The 21,480-nt window shown below is 39.0% G+C and overlaps 2 protein-coding genes across 10 annotated transcripts in view; one reads left to right on the top strand and one right to left on the bottom strand.

Moving 5' to 3' along the window:
* Window positions 1–467, bottom strand: part of FGGY (FGGY carbohydrate kinase domain containing) — a 328,528-nt gene extending 328,061 nt beyond the window's left edge. For all 5 annotated transcript variants that reach the window (XM_075508846.1, XM_075508847.1, XM_075508848.1 and 2 more), the window contains exon 1: window positions 392–467. The gene's annotated coding sequence lies outside the window, so the exon portion shown is untranslated. The remainder of the gene's footprint in view (window positions 1–391) is intronic.
* Window positions 468–486: 19 nt separating this feature from the next.
* Window positions 487–21,058, top strand: MYSM1 (Myb like, SWIRM and MPN domains 1). 5 transcript variants are annotated; one of them, XM_075508844.1, is made up of 22 exons: window positions 487–611; window positions 2,274–2,349; window positions 2,552–2,622; window positions 3,650–3,727; window positions 3,864–3,890; window positions 4,411–4,489; window positions 5,196–5,294; window positions 5,926–6,689; window positions 7,906–8,036; window positions 9,035–9,138; window positions 10,086–10,163; window positions 11,273–11,361; window positions 11,685–11,739; window positions 11,824–11,874; window positions 12,614–12,688; window positions 12,967–13,155; window positions 13,384–13,516; window positions 15,560–15,665; window positions 15,789–15,846; window positions 16,706–16,738; window positions 17,244–17,291; window positions 17,602–21,058. In XM_075508844.1, the coding sequence occupies exons 1-21, from the start codon at window positions 538–540 to the stop codon at window positions 17,253–17,255; spliced, it is 2,382 nt and encodes a 793-aa protein (XP_075364959.1). In that variant the 5' UTR covers window positions 487–537; the 3' UTR covers window positions 17,256–17,291; window positions 17,602–21,058. The 5 variants fall into 5 exon arrangements, 4 of the variants coding, with proteins under 4 accessions (XP_075364959.1, XP_075364958.1, XP_075364956.1 ...); XR_012776640.1 differs by lacking the exon at window positions 17,244–17,291 and having other exon boundaries at window positions 16,706–17,243; window positions 17,602–21,057; XM_075508843.1 differs by having other exon boundaries at window positions 17,244–21,058.
* Window positions 21,059–21,480: the final 422 nt, after the last annotated feature.

Genomic DNA, 21,480 nt, shown 5'->3' with positions numbered 1-21,480 from the left:
CGGTCAGCGCATCAACCTTCCACGGGCCCGGGCTCGCAAACCGCCGCTACCCCAGCGTGCTTCAGCAGCCGCAAGCGAGAACAGGCGAATGGCCAGGCGGGTTCCCGGCCGCCCTGCGGCCCTGAGGCACGGCTTCCCCCTCGGAGCGCTCCCACCCCACAGCGAGCGGGGCAGCCCGCGGGAGCTGCAGGCACCGGGGCGCGCGGCCTGGGAGGGCTCCCGCCTCCCTCTGTCGCGGCCCGCTCTTCCCCCTCATGCTAGCGCTTCCCGCTCAGCCCCCACGCTCTCCCATCCCTGCCTGACGTTCACCCCTTTCCCCCTCGCTCGTACCCTGGAAGTCGCCCCTCAGCACCCGGCTCGCCCTCAGCTGCCCCCTGCGCGCCCCGCCTACCCCAGCGCCATCTCTCCGCCTCCGCCCCGGCTTCTCCTCAGGGCGCAGCTTCACTGAAGGCCGCTGCGCACGCGCTCCGCGCATGCCCAGTCACCGGGGCGGCGCGGTGTTCCCGCTCTTTCTCGCGAGATCGGTGGGCCGGTGTCATGGCGGCGTCGGAGGAGTTGGAGGTGGACATTGAAGGGGACTCGGCGGCCGTGCCCGGAGAGGCGGCGCTGGGGTGAGTGAGGGCAGTGCTGCGCGCTGGCAGCCCTGCCGCTCCGGGGAGTGCGTCTCTTCCCCCTGGCGAGCAGGGTTCATGCGGCCGCGGAGGCCGGGGTTTGCGTGAGGGGGCGGCGAGGGGGAGAGCGTCCCCGGAGCCCCGCGCGGTGCCGCCCCCGCGCTGCCGCTTGCTAAGAGGGCAGCCCGGGCAAGGCCGCGCTCGCCCTCGGCCCCGGCCTCCGCCGGTGCTTCCCGCCGCCGGGTACCTCAGGGGAGAGACCTTGGAGTCTCATTGAGGGCCGCTGCGGGCGTGGGAAGGGGGGGGGAGCGCCAATGCTGAGCATCATCGGGCAGGGCACTGAGAGTGAGGTGAACGCAGAACTGCTGTCACCGGATCCAACAGTATGTGAACTAGGGCCGCTTGGTGAGGCTGCTAGGAGATTCCTTTAGAATACACAGACAGAAGGTGCTGTGTTGCGTAACAGGTGTCGACCTTGTGGAGGCAGATAGGTTCAGAAAATGAATGTAGGGAGGGTCAGAAAACTGATTCAACAAATTCACGGGTACGGGATCTGTAAACAGATGGTGAAGTGAACGGGCAGCAATTCTAACACTACAAATCTAGCAATTGCAGATGCAGGGAGAGCGTGAGAGGATTGTGTCAGAGGCAGTGGCTGGAGTCGCGTGCTGTCCTAGAGTAGCATCTGCTGTTGCCGCTGTTGGAGACAGAATACTGGGCAAAGGGGACTATTCATCTGACCCATTTCTTGATATGCTCCAAAAGAAGCACGAGTTATATTGGTTTCTGGCTGTACATGAGAATTTATCCATACCTATGAAGAGATGTTTGGACTGCTGGCACAAAGCAGTTTGGAATAGTAGGTGAATTTAATTTTAGTAGCATTGCAAAGGATATAGGGCTAATTAGGCTTTAGAAAAGTCTGAATGTTCTGGAAGAAAATAATTTTAAAAAATTACATTTATTACTAAGGAGATTTTATGCTGCATTAAAATAGAAGAAAGTTGATCAGTGATGTTAATCAGTGACAGATTTCTAAAAGTAGTAAGTAGTTATTTACAGAAAAGATCAAGCATAATCTGGATGAAGTCCATAAGAGCACTAACAATTCTATAGGATAGGATTCTATTAAACCTTGTGTAAGTATGGGCTTTCCTCAGGAGGAAAACAGTTTTTTCTTTGTAAGGGGGTCTTTTTTACTTATTTGGGGAAAGATGGAGAAATGCTAAGTGGAGATAATACAACTCAATGATACTTTTAATATTAAAAATATAGTTCTTTATTTGTCCATAAAATTCTGGCTTCTTTCATTTGTGTATATTTTGCGTGGTGCCTCCTGCTTTCAGTCTTTCTGGAAGAGAATTTTTACTGTTCAGGGTTTCACTGGTATCACATGCAGTCTGCAATGAGATAGGTGAGGAGTTGCTACTGAGATTACTGAGAAAGATGACTTACTGAGGGGGATTTATGCTATGTCTAATGGAATATTATAAGTGAGTAACATTATGTAATAGTCTGCAATATATGATTTTAATTTTAGTATCTAATTCTGTCATCTTCTGTTAATATTTTTGTTATTTACTACACCATTATTTTAACTCTGACAGCATTCATTTTGTTTGAATGTGTTTGCATTGTTATGAACGCTGGAATCTTTTCCAGAGATCATGAAAACACAGCTTCAAGCTTACTGCAGGATCACTATCTTGATTCGTCTTGGCGAACTGATAACGGTCTCGTAAGTATTTTTTAAATGAATGGTACTTCTGGCAAGGTTATCCGAACTTCTGTGTTCTCCATTCTCTTCCCTCTATGTACATGCTCGTTTAGGTTTTTAAGCAGTGCTTTTTGTTTACTTTTAGAAACTATTATATATTCTTGATACTCAAGTAATAGCGTGACAGAATTCAAATATTAAAACATATTTGTATTGTTTGCAGCCATGGACGTTGGACAGCAGCATTAGTGAAGAAAACAGGGCTGTCATTGAGAAAATGTTGCTGGAAGAAGAGTATCCTTTTGCTGATTTCCTTGTATGTTTTCTTCTATAAAAATAGAAAACTTCCTGTTTCCAAAGGAACTTGACAAATCTTTTCTTGTTACGGTGACTGAAGCACTGTCATTTTGTAGGTAGATTGTAGAAATCAAGGAGGAGCCCTGAATTAATCCTCTAGCTACCTGCAGCTTCCTCTGATGCTTCTGATTCTTCAGAAAATTACTCCAAAGCTTGTCGGATTTAAGCTGGCACTGGCACCAAAAATAGCAATATTCGTCCCCACTTCAGCTGCTTGTTCAGTGCCACTTCCAGCACTGTGCTGATGCAGCCATTTGCGTGGCTTCATAGTGAACCTGATCAAACAGCTGATCTGGCTAGAAATAGCTACTTCTTGTTGCTGAATTGTTCTTCACTTGGAGTGGTTTACTGTCTGATTTTGTCTGGCTACATTCATTCTTCTGCCAGCATGCAAGATGAAAATGGGAAGGAACAGCTGCTGCTTTTTTTTCTTCTTTTAAGCAGTGTTGGCCTAAATAGTCTTATCAGTAGTAGCATTTCTGGCATAAGTTGACCTCACAGACTAGGTAGGTCATAGCAATAGTAATCACGGGCTCATTTATTTTCATGTTCTTCTTGTAATGGAGTGTAATAATATACAGTAATAGAGGAACAAGAAAATAAAGAAATTAAAGTTTTCCTAATAGAATGAATTATTGAGGTTTAATTTGAACACAGATAAGGTATCAGTACAATGAAAATTACTTTAGTATGTTTTTGAAGTCAAAAAAGAAAAATGCTGTTGTAGAAACAGGATACCTAGTTTGCTGCAAGTAAAGTGAGCATGGGGGTTCAGAAGTCAAATGTCACTTACGCATTAAACTAGTAGGAGTGTGTGAAATTGTATATTTCAGTTTTGAAAGCAGTGCAGTATTTGCTTCTACAGCTGAATAATTATGAACCAGTATAATTTATATGCGTATTAGAATTTGCATGTGTACAAATATCTCTGATGCTTCGAAAACTTACTTAGTAATTATTTCAGATATTATTTATCTAATAAATCACTTTCTGAAAAAATATGGCTCAATCAAAAGGAAGTGGAGAAAAGATCTATGAAAAGGTAAGCTGTGTTTTGGGAAAAATTCTCAGTTAGATGAGAAGAAATGAAAAGTCCTTCCAAAATAAGATTATTTACTGAGATATGCAACAGCATCACAATTATTAATTTTTATTTTCACTTTGTTTTTTATTTGCAGCCCACATAAGAAAACTGGAAAAGTCATGTACGTACATTTTAATGATTGAGTTGCATTTTTAAGAGTGGCGTCTTATTTTTGTTAAGTTACTGGATGCTATTTAAAGAAAAAAAAAATTACAGCTCCTTAGTTCCTTTTGTTTGGCTGTACAAAATTATTTGAGACCTTTCAATGCAAAGAAATACTGTTGTGTGTAATAACAGGCCTGTAGTGAACTAGTTTGGTTTTTGTAGCACAGTGGTCCTTATGAAAAAAACCCTTGTTAATTCTGGTTGGCTTTCTTGCCTGAACTTTTCTGTTTGCTGCTTCTATGTATTTCTGTACTGTTAGTTACTGATGAATGTCGTGTTGCCTTGAATCTTCCTTTGTGATGGAGAAGCTGACATGATTCTCGATATTTTATTTATCAGCCGCATTCATGGTTAAAACAATACCTTGAGTTTTACAGAAGACGGGGAGTAGTCCTGTCAGAAGTTGCCTTCAGTAACTGGGATTTGAGAATATATATTTTTAAGAAAGCACTAACTTCTATTTCCTATTTTCCTAGGGTGCGATCACCTACAAAATCAGCTAGCTACTCATTAAAGTGGACATCGGAAGAAAAAGAACTGTTTGAACAAGGACTGGTAAGTTTGTTTATATATGTAATATTTTGAATAGAAGTCATTAGTTTGTCTTAAATAACAAAGTAATAATTAATATAAATAAGGATGCTATATTATCTGCTTCTGTTTTTGTACTTCTAATGTGATAAAAAGAATTGCCATCTACTAAGAGTATAATGATAAATCAGATTTATATTGATGAATCCCCAAAAATGGCTTTGTTTACTAGATTTTGTTCATGTGAGGCTGATTACAATTTGAGATCACAAAATATCTCAAATATAGAGTTTTATGAATTGTACAATCATAATGCTATCGTTAACTACAGGAAGTATAGTGTGTGCTTAAGGCAAATCAGCTAATAAAGCAAAATCCTTTAACTACTGTTAGAGATTATATGGTTGTACAGTGCTGAATGTAATAGGGTTTGCTTCGCCAAGTACAAATTTATTTCAGTAGGATTCCTTGGGTTAGTAGGCAGCATAATTTACAGTGTGCCTGAATTGGGTGAAGAAGATCCTCTAGTTAAGAAGAATAGCAATAACTTACTGTTGGACGCAATTTTCTTCTTAGTACAATATGAGTAGCGAGGTTCTTTACCATAGGTTTGTTGAATTGTTTGTGCATTTGTAATGAATAATTGAGTTTTTAAACTCCTTTTGGGACATGAAGTGCAATGTCTGGAATGTTAGAGTTTGGTTAACTTCACTGGACTTTGTTGTACTAGGTGAAATTTGGCCGCCGGTGGACGAAAATTGCCAAGTTGATTGGAAGTCGTACTGTTCTGCAAGTAAAGAGCTATGCTCGGCAGTATTTTAAGAACAAGGTAAACAGAGTATCTCTGTAGTTATCAAAAAGGCTGTTTGATGACTATGCTGTTGCACATGTAGCTTGACTTTAATCTGTCTTTTCAGGGTACTGCTGTTAAAGTATGTATGCTACTTATTCCCATATCCAGAAAAATGGAATATGCTTGTTTGCAGATTTAAATATGAAGTCAGACCTGATTTCAAATTTCTAGAATGACTTCAGTATTTTTGTTGTTCGTATAACTAAACAATAAATGTAGTATAATTGTAGTCTCTTATACTGTTGGTTGTTAGTCTGAAAATACCTGTTTTCCACTATACAGCTGTTTCAGCTGTGTGTTGTAGTTTTAGCTTTAGCCTCATTTGAGACTTTGGGGCATTTAAGAAGAAATTACTACTGTCTGTTTTTTGGGGTTTTTTTTTAATGGAAATACTTATTAATTTACACTTGGGCTAGAAGTATACCTATAATGCTGTGTAAAAGTCAATTGCAATGGATTAAAGTGTATTAAAAGGGTAAGATGACCCTTTAATAAGATGAAGTGTTTCAGAATGTCTGCTGTTCAAGTTAAATAGTTCTGACTATTTGGGAGGCAGAGGCAATTGTTTTGTTTTTCCCTCCTAAAAGTATTTTATATTTTTCTGAAGGCAAAAAATGATGATTCTGAAAAAGAAGAACAAAGTCAGTGTGGTAGCAGTCTTCCCACTGAGGATGGGATAAGGGTAGAAGCGTGGTCATCTGGAAACTTGAGAGGCCGTGCAGATCCCAATCTGAATGCCGTGAAAATTGAAAAGCTGTCAGATGATGAAGAAGTAGACATAACTGATGACATGGATGAACTACGTTCTCCCACCTTCCAGCAGGAAGCTGGAAAATCTGAATTATCTGTTACTTCAAAAAGTCCAGTTGAAGAAAGGAAAGGAATGGAACATGTTCTTTCATCTGTTGGACACAGTTCTGCAATTTCTTTACCTAAAGAAGATCCTCAACATACCAAGCAAGATACAGTGGATGCATTAGTATTTCCAGGTGTTGCAGCAACATGTTCTCAGCACCTGAATGGTGATAAATCTGTGAACTTAGATTACCAGCAATACAATAATTTTATTGAGAAAGCTGAACAAGGCAGACTAGTAACATCTCATGGTACTAGGCAAGTAACTGATCAGGAGCTTAATGAGGAACAGAGAGACCTGGCCGATCATGGATTGCTTTTTCCTTCTGCCTGCCAAGTGGATGAAGATCATCAAGAAGAAGCAGAGGAGCTTAAGCCACCTGATCAAGAAGTGGAGGTTGACAGAAGTGTCATCCTGGAAGAAGAAAAGCAAGCTATTCCTGAATTTTTTGAAGGGCGCCAGGCCAAAACACCAGAGCGTTATTTGAAAATTAGGAATTATATTTTGGATCAATGGTAAGATGCATTAATTTCATTTACTGAAATAAATGATTAAGATGACTCATGTCCTGCTTTGTTGTAGTTAAAACACTACTTAGTACTAATAGCTTACTTCTGAAAAGAGTAAAATTAATTTTATGGTAGCATTATAAAGATTGCCCGTGAACAGCGCTGATTATTAATGCTTCTTTTGCATCTTCCCAGTTTTTTTTCTGGCATTCTGGAAGCTAAGCAATGAAAATACTTTGAAGCGTTATGAAAATGAGTGTCCTATATCAGAACAAGCTGCATCCATTTTGGTTATGTTATTTTCTTCCGATTTTTGTCATCCTATATGTAAGAATGCATATATGGTTTTAATAAATGGTTCCTCAAAATAACTGATTAAATTAATTCCATAATGAGGTCTGTAGCGTTGCAGTACTGCCTTTACAGAAGGGCAGCTAGAAGAAATAGTCTGTGCTAAAGCAAATAATGTTGACCAAAAAAATACTTCAAATTAAGAATCAATTTGTAGTAGTGCTTTTACACTTGAATATTTTATATTCCATCTCCAAAGAATCAGTTTAAGGAACCTTAGTGATTTGTGGTAGCAGGCTCAATATACAGTTTGTTCTGTTAACAGTTTTGGTTTCTGTACTTGTTATGTTGGTTAGCTTGCTTTTAAGTAGAAAGAATTGCTGAGTTTAACTCTGTTCTCATTCAGTTGTCTTGTGTATTGACAGCTTATTCTAGTTGCAGAGAAACTAAAATTCCATACCAGAGAAGTGTTGAACTGAAACGATTCAGTATCAGTTGAAAAGCGAGTAATAAGTGCACAGAGAATGAAAACAGGCTTATTTATTACACCGAGGAAGCCTATGCTTATATGAGCTATTTGGACTAACCGAACGCAGACGTTCTTCTATCAGTTTAACAGTATCGTAGTACTTTTGAGTAGTTCAATGCTTCCTGGCGCCAGTCATGTTGAAGAGTTTGTTTTAACGCACGGAACTTAAGTTTCATTCTGCATAAGTATGAATGTGTATGAATAACCCTAAAATAAATTGTATGTGTTTTGTAAAATTTATGGTTTTGCTGTGATTGCCCTGCGTAGTGGTGTGTAGCGTGTGCATCACAGAGGCAAAAATCCACTTCAGTGGCTTGTCTTAACCTCAGCTTAAGTCACACAGTTCCTTCCCCCCACCATGATTTGTTTTCCTATTTGACATCATGCTATACTTTATTTTAGGGAGAGATGTAAACCCAAATACCTGAATAAGACTTCAGTACGTCCAGGCCTTAAGAACTGCGGTGATGTTAACTGCATTGGACGGATCCACACATACTTGGAATTAATAGGAGCAATTAACTTCGGCTGTGGTAAAGATATTTTTATTGGAATCAACCCAGAGCTTAAATTCTAATCAGTTCTTGCTGAACACATCTATTGTTGACTGTCAGCTTTTTTTTATTAAAATGAGTATTTTCATGTGAAGGGTAAACATTAAGGTTAGTAGATGTGTCTTTAAAAGAAAGGTTGTAAGTTCATTTCATTGAAGCGTGGATGACTGCACTTAATTGGAATCAAGCATCCATGTGGGTAATCTTCCAACTTCTCTGTCCTCTTAATGTCTTAAATAGTAATTGTTGTTACATTTAAGTTCTGTAGAAGAGAACCTTTGTTTGGACTGTATTTAGTATAGTCATGTTCCAACCTATATGGCTGTAGCCTATTTTGGTATTAATGTTGAAGGACTGCTTAATGTTAGGGCATACTGCTCACACAAGGATACACATTAATCCTTACTAGGAAGGACCTTCTGAGCAGATTGTCTCTCATGACCTTTGAAAATCTAGAGGAGTTTTTGACCTGCTTACAGGATTATGGATTTTTGGTTTTACACAAGACCTTTTCTTTTTTTCTTCTTCTTCTTCTTCTTCTTTTTCTCCCCCCTCCCTCATGTTTACCGCACACTGGCTGGTGGGGTGTTTTTTTTGTTTTGTGATTTTCTGTGTGTCCAGTGCTGGATTTCTTTCCTGATACCTGCTGTATCTGAAATTCTGCCCTTCCCCCGTGTAAAAGTGAATTCAAGTTACTGTTTCTTTTCCCATACTGAATTATAACTATTTCCTAAATAAAAAACAATGTCTTCATCCTCAGGGCTAGTTTACAAGATTCAAATGTTAATAATAATTATATAATGGTTAGTAATCTGACCATCAAGAGATGTCTTCTCACTGTGGGGTGTTTTGTTGCTGCTTTTTTCTTTATGGCGTTTGTTGTTACCGCTTACGTATGTCATTCTTGGCTCTGTACCAGAAATAAGTGGCTTCATACTTTACTGAAGTACAGTGTATCTCTCTTCTGTATCCTGTAGAACAGGCTGTCTATAACCGACCCCAGCCAGCTGATAAAACACGGTCCAAAGAAGGCAAAGACACAGTGGAAGCATACCAGCTTGCTCAGCGCTTGCAGTCCATGGTATGTTTTAGTGAGGGAGGTGGGGGCAGCAAAAAACATTCAGCATGGAGAAGGTCTTTTCAGCCTTCATTTTCAAACTAGGGCATCTCAGGAAATTTCTTCACTTGTTCAGTTTGCAGTTTCATTAGAATGCCCTGTAATTTGAGTGTCAGTCTAAGTACAAGTTCTGCTATCTGACAGGTGTCTGCTCTAATTTCTGCTCTCTTACACATTTGATTTCTGTTCAGGTACTTAACTACAATTGTGTTTCAGTCTTTTCCCTGCAGCCCCAACCCCTTCCTCCCCGCCTCCCCATAATTTAGTAGCCTGTATTAGCCAGAAAATAGTGGAGTGTGTTGGTAGTGTGTGATTAAGTTGCTTGCATTTTAACTGTTAAGTATACTAGGCATATGATATGACTTACTGAGAGCCTTATGCACACAATTAGTAGTAACTCATTTATAACTACATGAATTACCAAGGCTTGCCAGATTTAATTTTCATATTCACATTTAGTGTAGCATTTTTAAGTACTTCATAGCAAAATAAATCAGTTGATGATAGGAAAACTAAATCAACCCCACTAAAAAAAATAAATTGAAATATAAAGAACTGTAGCATACACTAGATGTAAACATACTGGTTTTATAGCTTTTTGTATTGTCTGAGCTATAATTCAGAGCTGGATAATAATGCACTCTTGCTGTCAGAGACATTGATGATCCGTAGAGCGTCAACCAGGTGTCGTGCTTTACAGCCTTGGAAATTGAAAACTTCATGACAGACTGTGGACTACTTAATTCTACAGAACTCCAGGGTGTTCTTTCTTTTCTGGAAATATGTCATAGTGTTAGTAACATTCATGTGTCAGTAACCTTTTGGACAATGTTCTTATGGCTGATTAAATGAAGTAAATGCAGTTTTTTCAGGAGCATGATCCTTGACTCATGTTGATTTGCTTGCTGCAGCGTACAAGAAGGCGACGAGTGCGAGACCCTTGGGGAAACTGGTGTGATGCAAAGGATTTAGAAGGACAGACATTTGAGGTAACTCTTCTGTGTTTTAAACCTTCCTTACAGAATTAATTCTTGCTAATTGCTAGCAGGTGGTGTTGCATCAAATATACAAGGGAAACAGTTGTGTAGTAGGTACTTAACCTCTCTTTGTGGAAGCAATAATTTGAAAATAATGTAGCAGCTGTTACATCTTTATGCTGCTGATAAATACAGCTGTAGTTAGTGTTTACAAAGGTGTTCATGTTGTGAGTATGTATGGCCCTACACTGTTTTATGCCTATAAAGCTCTTTGCCTTGTCTTGTAGGAGATTTCACGGCCCTTTGTTAACTGCCATACTAAAGCTAACAGTAGGGGATAGGAGAATAAGATTTAAATTTTATTTTTTCAGTCCTACATGGTTTCTTTGTACTTATAATGCAGGTGAGATGAGTTCCTAATATTAATTCTGCTACTAGCAATAGCCCCAGAAATACTGTGGTTTATGAAGTGCTTAGAAAAATTCATACAAGTTTAAATATTTTGTAGAAGACTTGGAAAGAAAATATCCACTTGTCCATTTCTACAGTTTCAAATTATACAAAAAGTGAAGAACTGTCAACATCCTGTTTTTCTCATATAGAAAACCACTTAAATTTGCAACCTTCAGTAATAAGTATCTGTAACAATTACTTCCATAATGTTATAACGTCATACCTGTTTTTGTGTAACTGTGGTTCATAATTCTAATACTTGGATGGAAATAAAGTCTGAAAACGCTCATCCCCAAAGAGGTGTCATGATAAATTCTGGCCACGGATTGTAATGGCAGATTTTCTCCATAGTTATCAGACTTGCATTTATGCATGGTTTGTTATAGGGGCTGCGATGTTACTGAATTTGATTGACTTGGGGAACGTAAGAATTGGGCATCAGGCATCTTGTGGACTAGATCTCTGATTGCCGTTACTTTCACACTGCTTGATTCCTCTAGGGCTGTTGGCCTCTATCTTGAATAGTCCTGTAACACACAAAAATTGATAGCATATCAAGAGGACACTGATGTCAAGAATTTATTCTGGGCTGGTTTCGGAATCACTACTGAAAGAGCACTTAAGACATTAAGACAGATTTAATTTTTTTTTTTATTTTATTTTTTTAGCACCTGTCTGCTGAAGAATTAGCAAGAAGAAGGGAGGAAGAAAAACTGAAACCTGCAAAATCTTCTAAAGGTTCAAGACAAGTAAAAAGGTATTATTTGATGTACATCCTGTTCAAACGTAGATCTTGTAGAAATGAAACAAATATCCTGGGTAGTGTCAGGCTGGAAGGCTGCAAATCATTAATATGTATTACGGTCTGAAATAACATGTACGCATTTCACATGTTTTGTATTGAAATTCACACGTGTGGATAGTGAAGTTTCTGTATTTGGTGGAAGTCATCCTAGTGTGGGATGAGAAAATCCAGTAAAGAAAACAAGGTTATTCCTCCTCTGCCAAGGAGACAGAGGGAAACTTGAAAAGTTTCCTGACTGTCCTACATCTTTAGAGAAATTTTCTTTCATTTTATAGTTCCTTTGATCCCTTTCAGCTGATACCGTGCTGTTTATTCACTGAAGAAAAACAGGTATGTACCTATGGGTGAATAATCAAGAACGCTTTATTACTTAGCTTACTTTTCTTCTACTCATTATTACGTTTATCATTTCAGGAACCTTTTCAGGTGAAAGTGTCTTCCGAAGCACTTTTAATAATGGATTTGGTGAGGATTGAGTTTTATCTTTCAAAAAGCTATGATGCATATGTTGTGGTTTTTTGGTTTGGTGGCGTTGTTTTGTTTTGTTTTTTAATGGGCAACCGAAGAAGATTGAGAAATACAGCGCTTCCAGTAACTTCTTCCCATTCAGACCTAGAAGTGAGAATCTAGGATTAAATTAAGCCCCTAAAGATGAATCTTTTTTTATATTGTGCTTCTTTTTTCTAGAAGATAAATGGTTGTACGCTAATAAGAGCATTACTACTTACTACTCTCCGTCATATGTTAAATGTAATTTGCTTAAAGCTACTTTCTAAAATAGACTGCCAGTTTGAAATCTTACGGGTTCATTTTCTACTAGTCTGGGAATTGATTTTGTGTTTATAAAGCAATGTGTGGGTTTTTAATAACAACAGGTTGTACCCAAATTGGTGCAGTTGTTCCGCACTGCACAGCGTTGCACAGGTGTCAGTTTTTGAAGCTAGCATTGCTTCATGTACGGAAGTGTTATACAAATGCACTATATACATGCGCGTATATAATAAACAAACCTCATCTTGTCTGTTTGCTTTAAATTGAAACACTGGGTGTTTGAGAATCTTCAACTGTCCCAAGTTTTCCTTCTAAATGCCATTGAGAAGTTACTGACTTGCAGCTGTGAAGCCAACATATTCTGTCCTATGCAGATCAAAACTAGGAGAAATTATACAACTTGAACTTTAATAATCATGTAATATCATTTTAGCACTCTCATGTGTCTATGGCAGAAGTAATAGGACTGCTAGGTGGAAGATACTCTGAAGCTGATAAAATTGTAGAAGTAAGTGTTTGTCTTTACATTTTCTTGAAAATATTAAAACTGTTATGATAATATATATTAACTTGAATAGATGTAAATGTTATTTCTGAAGGGCAACTACTTAAGTATATTGAAGTTATTTACTGTAGTCTTGAATGTCAGAGTTATGCTTATGTTCAAGTGTTGGCCTGTCAACTCTGTCATGAGGAAGATCTGGTATATGACTCTTAAAATACTTTAAATTTTATTTAACTGATGGAGGTTTCTTGCATTTATCCATCTGGAGACTTTTTTAACAGGTTTGTGCAGCGGAGCCGTGCAATAGCCTCAGTACGGGACTGCAGTGCGAGATGGATCCAGTGTCTCAAACACAGGCCTCGGAAACGCTGGCTGCCAGAGGATACAGTGTTATTGGGTGGTACCATTCCCACCCAGCCTTTGACCCCAACCCCTCAATACGAGATATTGACACTCAAGCTAAATACCAGGTACTTGCCGGTCTGTACATTAAAAATAAATAAATAGCAAAAAACCTCAACAACCCTAAAGCCTCCCCAGTATTTCCATTGTTCATACACATTATTGCTCTAATGCATCTTAAAATCCATTCATTCATAAATTGACATAAATTCTGTTTTTTTTTAATTTCAGAATGCTGTTCTGAAAAAGGTTGTATTTCTTATATGTGGGTTTTTTGTGTGTTTTTGGGTTTTTAGAGTTATTTCTCCAGGGGTGGCGCCATGTTCATTGGAATGATTATAAGTCCTTACAACCGAAACAATCCTCTTCCATATTCTCAGATTACTTGTCTAGTAATTAGCGATGAGATCAGTTCTGATGGTTCCTACCGTAAGTACTGATATTTTATCCATTGTCTTAATGTTTCTCTTCCTTTTGGATACTAAGGGGAAAAATGTTGTCTATTCTTGAATTTGAGAAATAGGTATTTATGTATTTCTGTTAGTAACTTGTGCTGTACAAACCCAGGAATTTCACTTAAAGGGTAATCCTGCAAGTAGTCCAGGCTGTCATGACAAGAATATACAGGTATAAATAGACAGGAGATGGTTTTTCTGTATTATTAATTTCCCACAATCCATGAAAGAAATCAAAGGGTTGGGACAAGGGTCACTGTTACTTACAGTATCCATATGAATAGCTGAGAAACTGCTTCTCATGTATTACTTACACTTTGCTGTGTTACAAAGTTCTGAACGGATCCTCTGATTGAGGAGACAGAAGTATAATAGCAAAGAATTGGCTGCTATAGTGGCCAAAAATCCTTATTTGAGTAACTTAGCATTCAGAAAGTCAAAGGATCAAACTTGCCAGCTGGCCAGGAAAAGACAAGATGGGAAGGATGAAATGCTGTGCTGGCCTGAATCCCAACCTAAGAGAACAAATTCTCGATTAAAAATGTCGTTGGCATTTCATGAAAACGGGATGTTTTCCTCTCTTGACTAGTTAAGAACATACCATATAAAATTTATGGTATTTCAGGTGACGATCGGATCTTCTGCTCATTCCCTGACATTAATTTGAGGAAAATTCCCATGATAACAGTATAAGGTTACGGTAGCTGCCCCTTCTCTCCTCTTCCTCCCTCCCCCTGTTTTTGCATCCAAACTCTGAGGTTTCCAGTTTTCTTGGCAAGGCAATAGCAGCAGCCATGTGACCCAACAGTTCCCCCTCTGTTTTTTTTCCTGTGGAAGTAAGCAAGGGAGACCATCTGCCTGCAGACCTTCTTCATAGTCCTAGGGGATGTGAAGTGGTGGCCACATCTGTGCAATAATTCCTGTTTACCATGCTGATTGTACCGTAATGTTATCCTCGTTTCCCATTGTAGTGTGGAGTTAAAATACTTAGAAAATTTATCTATGAAAATTTATCACATCTTTTTGGTCACATACGTTTTCTGTCTGAGGGGACTTCATCTTTAGGTTTATCTCCTGAAATCAACGTTTTACAAAATGATACCTCCTCTAGCTCTTTGGAAAAGTTATGCCATGGCAGTAGTGCTATAGGGCTCAGAAAATGAACACAAATTAGTATTTCATGTGAGCCATAACTATTTCTATAGATTAATTCTTACTTTTGGAAATGCATTCTGCACTGAACGCTTTTCACATTTGAGATGTGTTCAAGTAGCAAATTATATTTATTGCTTGCTTTTCACTTACTCTGTAGTGTAGTTGGAAAGCATGCATTTCATCCCATTAAATTTGAATTATCTTGGAGAGGTGTTTTTTGGTTGTTTTTTTTTTTTTTTTAATGACTTACTGAAATTTACAGTCTCTTCTTTCTGTCTGAGTTTTGGTAACTGAATTGTGTTCTGCAAGTAATTTTGTGGTGTTTCTTTAGAATACTTTCTAAACTCCTCTTCCCCCACCTGCAATAAACTAGAATTTCTTCCTTTAGGAGCAAAATTCCTCTGAAATCGAGAATAATAGTCAGCCACTTCATCAGCCAGTTTATACGTGAAAAACAAAACCTTTTTTATTCCCTTTATAACCACACAGATCTTAGAGAGACTACAACAGTGTAAGTGGTACTAGGTTATAAAAACTCTATGTATTTCGCCATTTTGCTGTTACGTTGTAGATTTCTGTGTGCTTCCTTATGGCATGAGGAATCAGCGAGGGCAGGGAGGAGAACAGGTTTGTTCCCTACTCCCACCAAAATTAAATTTGGAATCCAAAATACATCAACCTTTTACTTTAACCTCCTTAACGTTGGCAAGTATCGGGACTGCAAGCTTCTGTGGTCAGTAACAAATTACGAACAGATACGGGGAAGGAAGGGATTGCACCTAACCCTAAAAAAGAAAAAGGGAAGAAAAAAAAAAGTAGAGCGTACTAGAAACACTGAATAATCGTGTCCAATTGATTACAGGCCTGCCCTACAAATTTGAAGTACAGCAGATGTTGGAGGAACCTCAGTGGGAATTAATATTTGAAAAAACAAGATGGATAATTGAAAAATACAGATTCTGCCACAGGTATCTGTCTACTTCTGTTATAAAGAATAGCCAGTTTAGAATTTTTGCATGTTTATTATTGATCTTTAAATAAAGACGTGCGTCTGCTTTCTACAGCGCTACTATTTGTTTTTCTTTCAACAGCAGTGTCCCCATGAATAAAATTTTTCATAGAGATTCTGACCTGACTTGTTTGCAGAAAGTAAGTTTTCTTCTTTTAATTTCTAGCTCTTTTAATTTAAAATGTTTTTCGAAATACAAATCTGTTTCATATGGTCAGAAGTCACCTGAAGTTACATTTTTACAAATCAGAGATGTAAACTAATCACAATAGATGACTTCTGTAGTGCAGCTTATTAACTTACAAACACAATAAAAATAACAATGTTCTTTTGAGAGAGTTGGGGACAACAGTTACATGCAGATACCAAGTTTTAACCTCAGTTTGGAGAAGAAAGAATGTCAAATTAATAATATCTCTTCTCAGCACGTTGTACGCTTTCGTTGTCGAGAACTGCGTGCTTTTTGAGAGCAGATTTGGACTTCCTAGTCCTTTGTTCGACCAGTAAAGTAGTGCTGTGCCACGTTTGTTGTGCATAAGTGGAAACTTCCATTTTCCAGCCAGTGTAGTCATGGCTGTGAAGTCCTGAATAACTACAGCTGTAACGGTCGTTGCACAAACAAGACAGAAATTCTGCCCCAAGCAAACGACATAAACAGAATACGCGTACACAATGATTACGCACATCGTATTTTTTTTTCCTCTCAGCGTGACTTTGCTTATAGATAGCTCAAATCTAAAATTGAGTTGGTAGAATATTCTTGAATTCAGCTGTTGTGTAATTGGTTTTAAAGAATTGGTTTTAAATTGCCCATGTGTTCTTGTGTGACTGTTCCTTTCTCCTTTCTCTCTCTGTAAATTTCGATTGTACAGTTGAACACTTTCTGTAGCGTTAATAAATAAATAAAAATCCCTTTGGAATACTTATCAGCTAGACAGGGAAGAAAATAAACTCAGGAAGAATGTCAATTTTTAAAAAATCTCCTTTTCTTTTGACTAGCTCTTGGAGTGCATGAGGAAGACTTTGGGCAAAGTAACAAACTGCTTCATTGCTGAAGAGTTCTTGACTCAGATAGAAAACTTATTCCTTTCCACATACAAGAGTGAGAAAAAGAGTAATGCCGAAGAAAATGAGAGTGAATGTTCAAATGAATTGCTAATGTGATGGCTTTAACAAAACAAAACTATGGAATTTTGATTTTATTTTTTCACTTTCTTCCCCTCCTCCCCGTTATGTCAACTCTTTCAGAATTATTATCCATTTTAATACTAATTGTTCCAGAATCCAGTGTCATCGTATTGTTATGGTTTAAACATACTTTGGAAAACTCCGAATGTATGTGACCTGACTACACGGGAAATGCTTAATACTAGTATTTTGTAAAAAACGAGTGCCACAGAATGAATTGATTGACCAACAGTCTGCCATTTGGGAAGAAGGAGAGCCTGGCAAGAATACCGTGCTTCAGTCTTCAAGGAGAGCTTGTCCTCTTGCAAGTCTTTCAGTTTGGGAATTTTCTCTTCTTTTGTATCTACAGGTACACATCTAACTCGGAATGAATTTGTTCCTTAATGCTTTAGAGATTGTAAGTTTGAATTAATTCACAAAAGAGAAACTTGCAACTTCACTGAAATGAAAGTTTTGTAGCCCACTGATTTCAGATGTCCCTGGTACCCACTCTGAAGTTTTATTCAGTTGTGGTGTAATACGTGATCTGACTTTTTTTTTTTTTTTCCCCCTCTGCCCCCATTGATCCCTATGGTCAAGTAGCTTTTTGCATGTTCTTTGCCATCTTGCTTCTATATTTGGGGAGGAAAAGCTGGCAAGTGTTCATGACTTCTCAGTAGTAGTTGTGCTTGTTTCCAGTGGAAATGGTAACTCCTGTCTTATTACAGGTTGCAATCTTTCTGATCTTCCGTTCTATGGGGAGGTATTACGTTGTTCTGCCAGATCATTGTGATTTGTCCACTTCTAGTTGCTGCTGTTTCCTGTGGAAACAAGAGCTCTTGATTGATGGCAAACTTAGTGCAACAAGCAGAAAAGCGGTTGTCTTTTTAAAGAAAAAAACCCACCAACTTTTATATTCAGAATCTTCTCTATAACATGCATTCAATAAGAAAACGTACTGGTTTGTATCAGTGCTTCAGTTATTTCATACAAGTATATATTCAGCTCAATTAGTCATAAACAGATGGATCTTGATTGAGAAGTTTCTTGATTGCAACTTGGAAATGTTTCATGAGCTGTATCACTGTGACTCTATAGAAAACATGCTTTAAATTTTGCTTTCTAAATCGTGAGGAAACTTGACTTGTGTATGGTTATTACTATTTATACAGATTTCTCTTGGGCAAAGTTTCTCAGAGAGGTCAAATATATTTGAAAACATGAAGCAAGCAAGAGCTTGAGTTTATATCTAGAGGGGTGACAATGGACTTTATTATTTTAAAAAAATCTCTATGTGTGTATATAAGTTCTACATAACATAAATGGAATTTTGAGATTTTATACGTTTACGTTTTTAACTTCAGCTTTTCATTTGTATAAAGAGTTTGAAAAGCTTTATAATTGTGCAGTTGCATCCCAAGGAGGGAACTCCTTCACAGGAAGTCAAAATTACTTTTTTATCGTGCCTCATACAATGTTAGTCTGTTTCTGTTACTGAGTGGAAGGTGCAGAACCTGCTCACATGCAGACGTGAGCCCTTGATACTCAGTGATTCTCCCGATGCAGGTTCAAGAGCTGTGGACTGAAAACTCTCGGGGAACATTCTATGCTCTCTGCTGCGTTCAGATCTGCTGGTGCACAGCTTTAGATCCCACTGCTACGTGTAACTTACAGACTTGGTGTATCCATCTATATAAGGCACGTTGACTCAGTCTGCATATATTCTAAAATGTCATCTTTGGGACTTCTAATTAAAAATATTGCATGGCTTTCTCTATTTCTAGTTTAAACTACACTCTTGGTGAGAAAGCATTCCTTCCCTAAGTAGTTGTTGAGTGGTCTGCAGTGTAAGGTATTCTTTTGCAGTTTTGCATAGGTTACTCTCTAGAAAAATCACACCGCATAAATGTATGTACCAAAAGCTGTAATTAGTTCTGATTTGTAGGGGGAGAATTTGGAGCCTCTTGTGTAACAGCAGTATGAAGCTGATAACGCTCGTTGTCCACACACGGTCAATGTTTCCAACCATTGAAGGATGGATGTCGGTATTACCCAAGCAGTGGTAACAATGTGCTGGCTGCTTCTCTGTTTAATGATTCAAATGAGATCAAGTAACACAGTTGTATTAATTGGACTTAATGGTGGTGGTACATAAGAAAAGCTTTGAGCAAAACATACTTTTGAAGTGGTTTGTCTCTTGAGAAGACGTGGTGCAGTATTGAGCCTTTGATACGCACACAAAGACTCCAGATTTTCAAAGAGTTTATTAGCAGAGTGGTGTGGGAGGAGATCAAACTGCTAGTACCATCGCAGTCCAGTATTGTCACACGATATCCTGTGTGAATGGAAAGCTCCACTCTTGTGATGCTAGGTAATAATTTTGTTGGCAGGAGCCACGGTAAGAAAATAACTAACCTACTTCTCATAATTTATTTTGACCGTGTGGTTAGTAATACGAGTTTGGAAGGTGCATGCTGCTAAGAAGATAAAAATCTATGTTACTAAAACTACCAGTTCTGCTACCAAACACATATAAGGCATTAAATATTTTTATTGGGAAGTTGTTTTTTTTTTCTTCCCCCACCCCCTGCAATTCTTTTCACACTAGCCTTGTTGTAGTGTACCTGTTGTGGGCTAAGCCGCTATTCCTTTATGTCAGACCAGCTGTTAAGCCTCGCCAGGTTGTTGCTCAGGAGATGGGAAATGGTTGAGTAGCGAGTAGAATGGTACAGTTTAAACTGGAAGAGTCAACAGTTTAAAAACCAAAGCCAAACAACCCCCTAAGGTGTCACTGCTGGCAGATAACCTTTATGGGCATTTGTTGGCTGAGTCAAGTTTTGCTGTCCCAGTGACCAGCAGTGCTGCTCCACAGGGATATATGCCTTGCGTTCCAGGGGAGGGGAGAGGAATGCCTGTATCTTTTTTTTTTTTTAAATAAGTAGCTTTCCAAGAACAATTCAGTTGAGGAAAACAAACAAAACCAGCCAAACAAACAAAGTTAACACTGTTGCCATTGATATTAAGTACTTTTTTCCTTTTGCTTGCTGCTTTGATGTTCCTGCCTGACGGTATACAAGAGCCTACTAATAAAGGCTGGCTGTGCAGCACCTGGAAAGGTGGGTTCCATGTTTTGTCAGAGCTTCTTGTCTCTCGAGCATCAGGTCTGGTGTTTCTTTATCCCCAGCCGGTAACAATAACCGAGTGACAACGGAGTCTCACACCAGTAGAGGGAGCGTTCTTACAGCTGATACACAGAAGGGTTTGACCGAAGCGCAAACCTGTTTCACTAGCGCATGTAAACTTCTGGCTAGTGAAGCAGCCGTGTACCTTGGTATAGCTTTGTGTTTTTCATTTTTTTTTACAACCCCTCTGCTTTAGTCTCCTTCCGAAAATTATCCAGTGGTACTTTGTGGCAGGGGTGCCAGGAGGGGAGATGGGTGTTTGCCATGCTGTTTTTGCAGAGCATCCTGGCTGTGGAATCACTGGAATAAGTAACGTAATGGGTTTGTTTTCACGGGCAACTCCAATGAATTCTGAAGGTGATCATCAGATTACCTTTCAAACAACTGTATTCATTACCCAAATTTGATTCGAGTGTGTTGGTCCTAGCTCTACTTCCGCCAGCAGCAGGAGCCAGATGAACTCTTTCCTGCTGTGCTAGCAGAGAATTTGGTCTGCCAGGCATCACGAAGCTATGAGGGCATCGCATTGCGTGCAGGGAAGAGATGCCGTGGAGGTGGAAAGCAAGCAGGACGGAGGGGTACAGTGCACCCCGAAAGGCGTGGTGTGGCAGAGCGGTGCACCCCGGCGTCTGCAAGGGGAAGGGAGGGTGCTGTGCTGTTGCTGCGCACCCCGCTGAGGAGGCGAAGGATGTCGGGGTACGTGCGGGGTGACTTCATCTGGCCCCGCAGAGCCGGCGCATGGGAAGTAGCTGCTGTTAACATCCCAGTGAACATTGTAATCATATTTGATACTGAACAAAGTATTTAATGGCCTAGATAAAAGCTTTCTGGTGGTTTAATTGGAAATGTCTTGCTGTTTTACATAGACCTACTGCCCTATTTTTATGAGATTTAGAATTGTGCTGAGAAACTGTTTCCATGGAAGCAGAGATCACTAAAGAAATAATGCACTCCACATTTCCTACAGGATTATTCCTTTTCCAGCCTGCTTTTCTAAATTATTAACTCTTGTAGTGCCACTACAGCTTAGCATGGATTAAAGGAAGTAATACTTCTTTTTTTTTTTTAGTGTCATAGAGACATTATATATGTATTTTTATATATATAAATATATAGATGTATATAGATATTTGGAAAGACTTCTCTTTAAAATCAGTCTGTTCTCTCCTTACTTACAGAGGGGGAAATCCACCGGTACAAAAAAGTCAATGGAAAAATGCACTTTTATTTTGGCAATTTCTGCAGCTCTGTCAGGGAAACTTACAATTATTCCTTCTTTGCCCTTCTCTTGCCACTCTGCTGTGCTTTTTGCTTGGTGATGGGTATATTCTAAAACCATTGTCGTGCTTCTGGCCACCTTTGAGGGAAGAGACAATGCAGTTTTTAATTAAGGGAACAGCAATGAGAATCTCCCACCAGTAGGGA

The sequence above is a fragment of the Mycteria americana genome, chromosome 7 (genome assembly GCF_035582795.1).
Source record: "Mycteria americana isolate JAX WOST 10 ecotype Jacksonville Zoo and Gardens chromosome 7, USCA_MyAme_1.0, whole genome shotgun sequence".
Lineage (NCBI taxonomy): Eukaryota > Metazoa > Chordata > Aves > Ciconiiformes > Ciconiidae > Mycteria > Mycteria americana.
The sequence above is the reverse complement of the archived record's forward strand: the minus strand, read 5'-3'. Positions and strand labels throughout refer to the sequence as shown.

Bases quoted from the DNA above. Each gene is read 5' to 3' on its own strand.
- MYSM1 (XM_075508841.1), top strand. From the start codon at position 538: ATGGCGGCGTCGGAGGAGTTGGAGGTGGACATTGAAGGGGACTCGGCG. The intron at 4,490-5,195 runs GTAAGTTTGTTT...TTGTTGTACTAG, and splicing joins AACTGTTTGAACAAGGACTG to GTGAAATTTGGCCGCCGGTG. The intron at 5,295-5,925 runs GTAAACAGAGTA...ATTTTTCTGAAG, and splicing joins GGCAGTATTTTAAGAACAAG to GCAAAAAATGATGATTCTGA.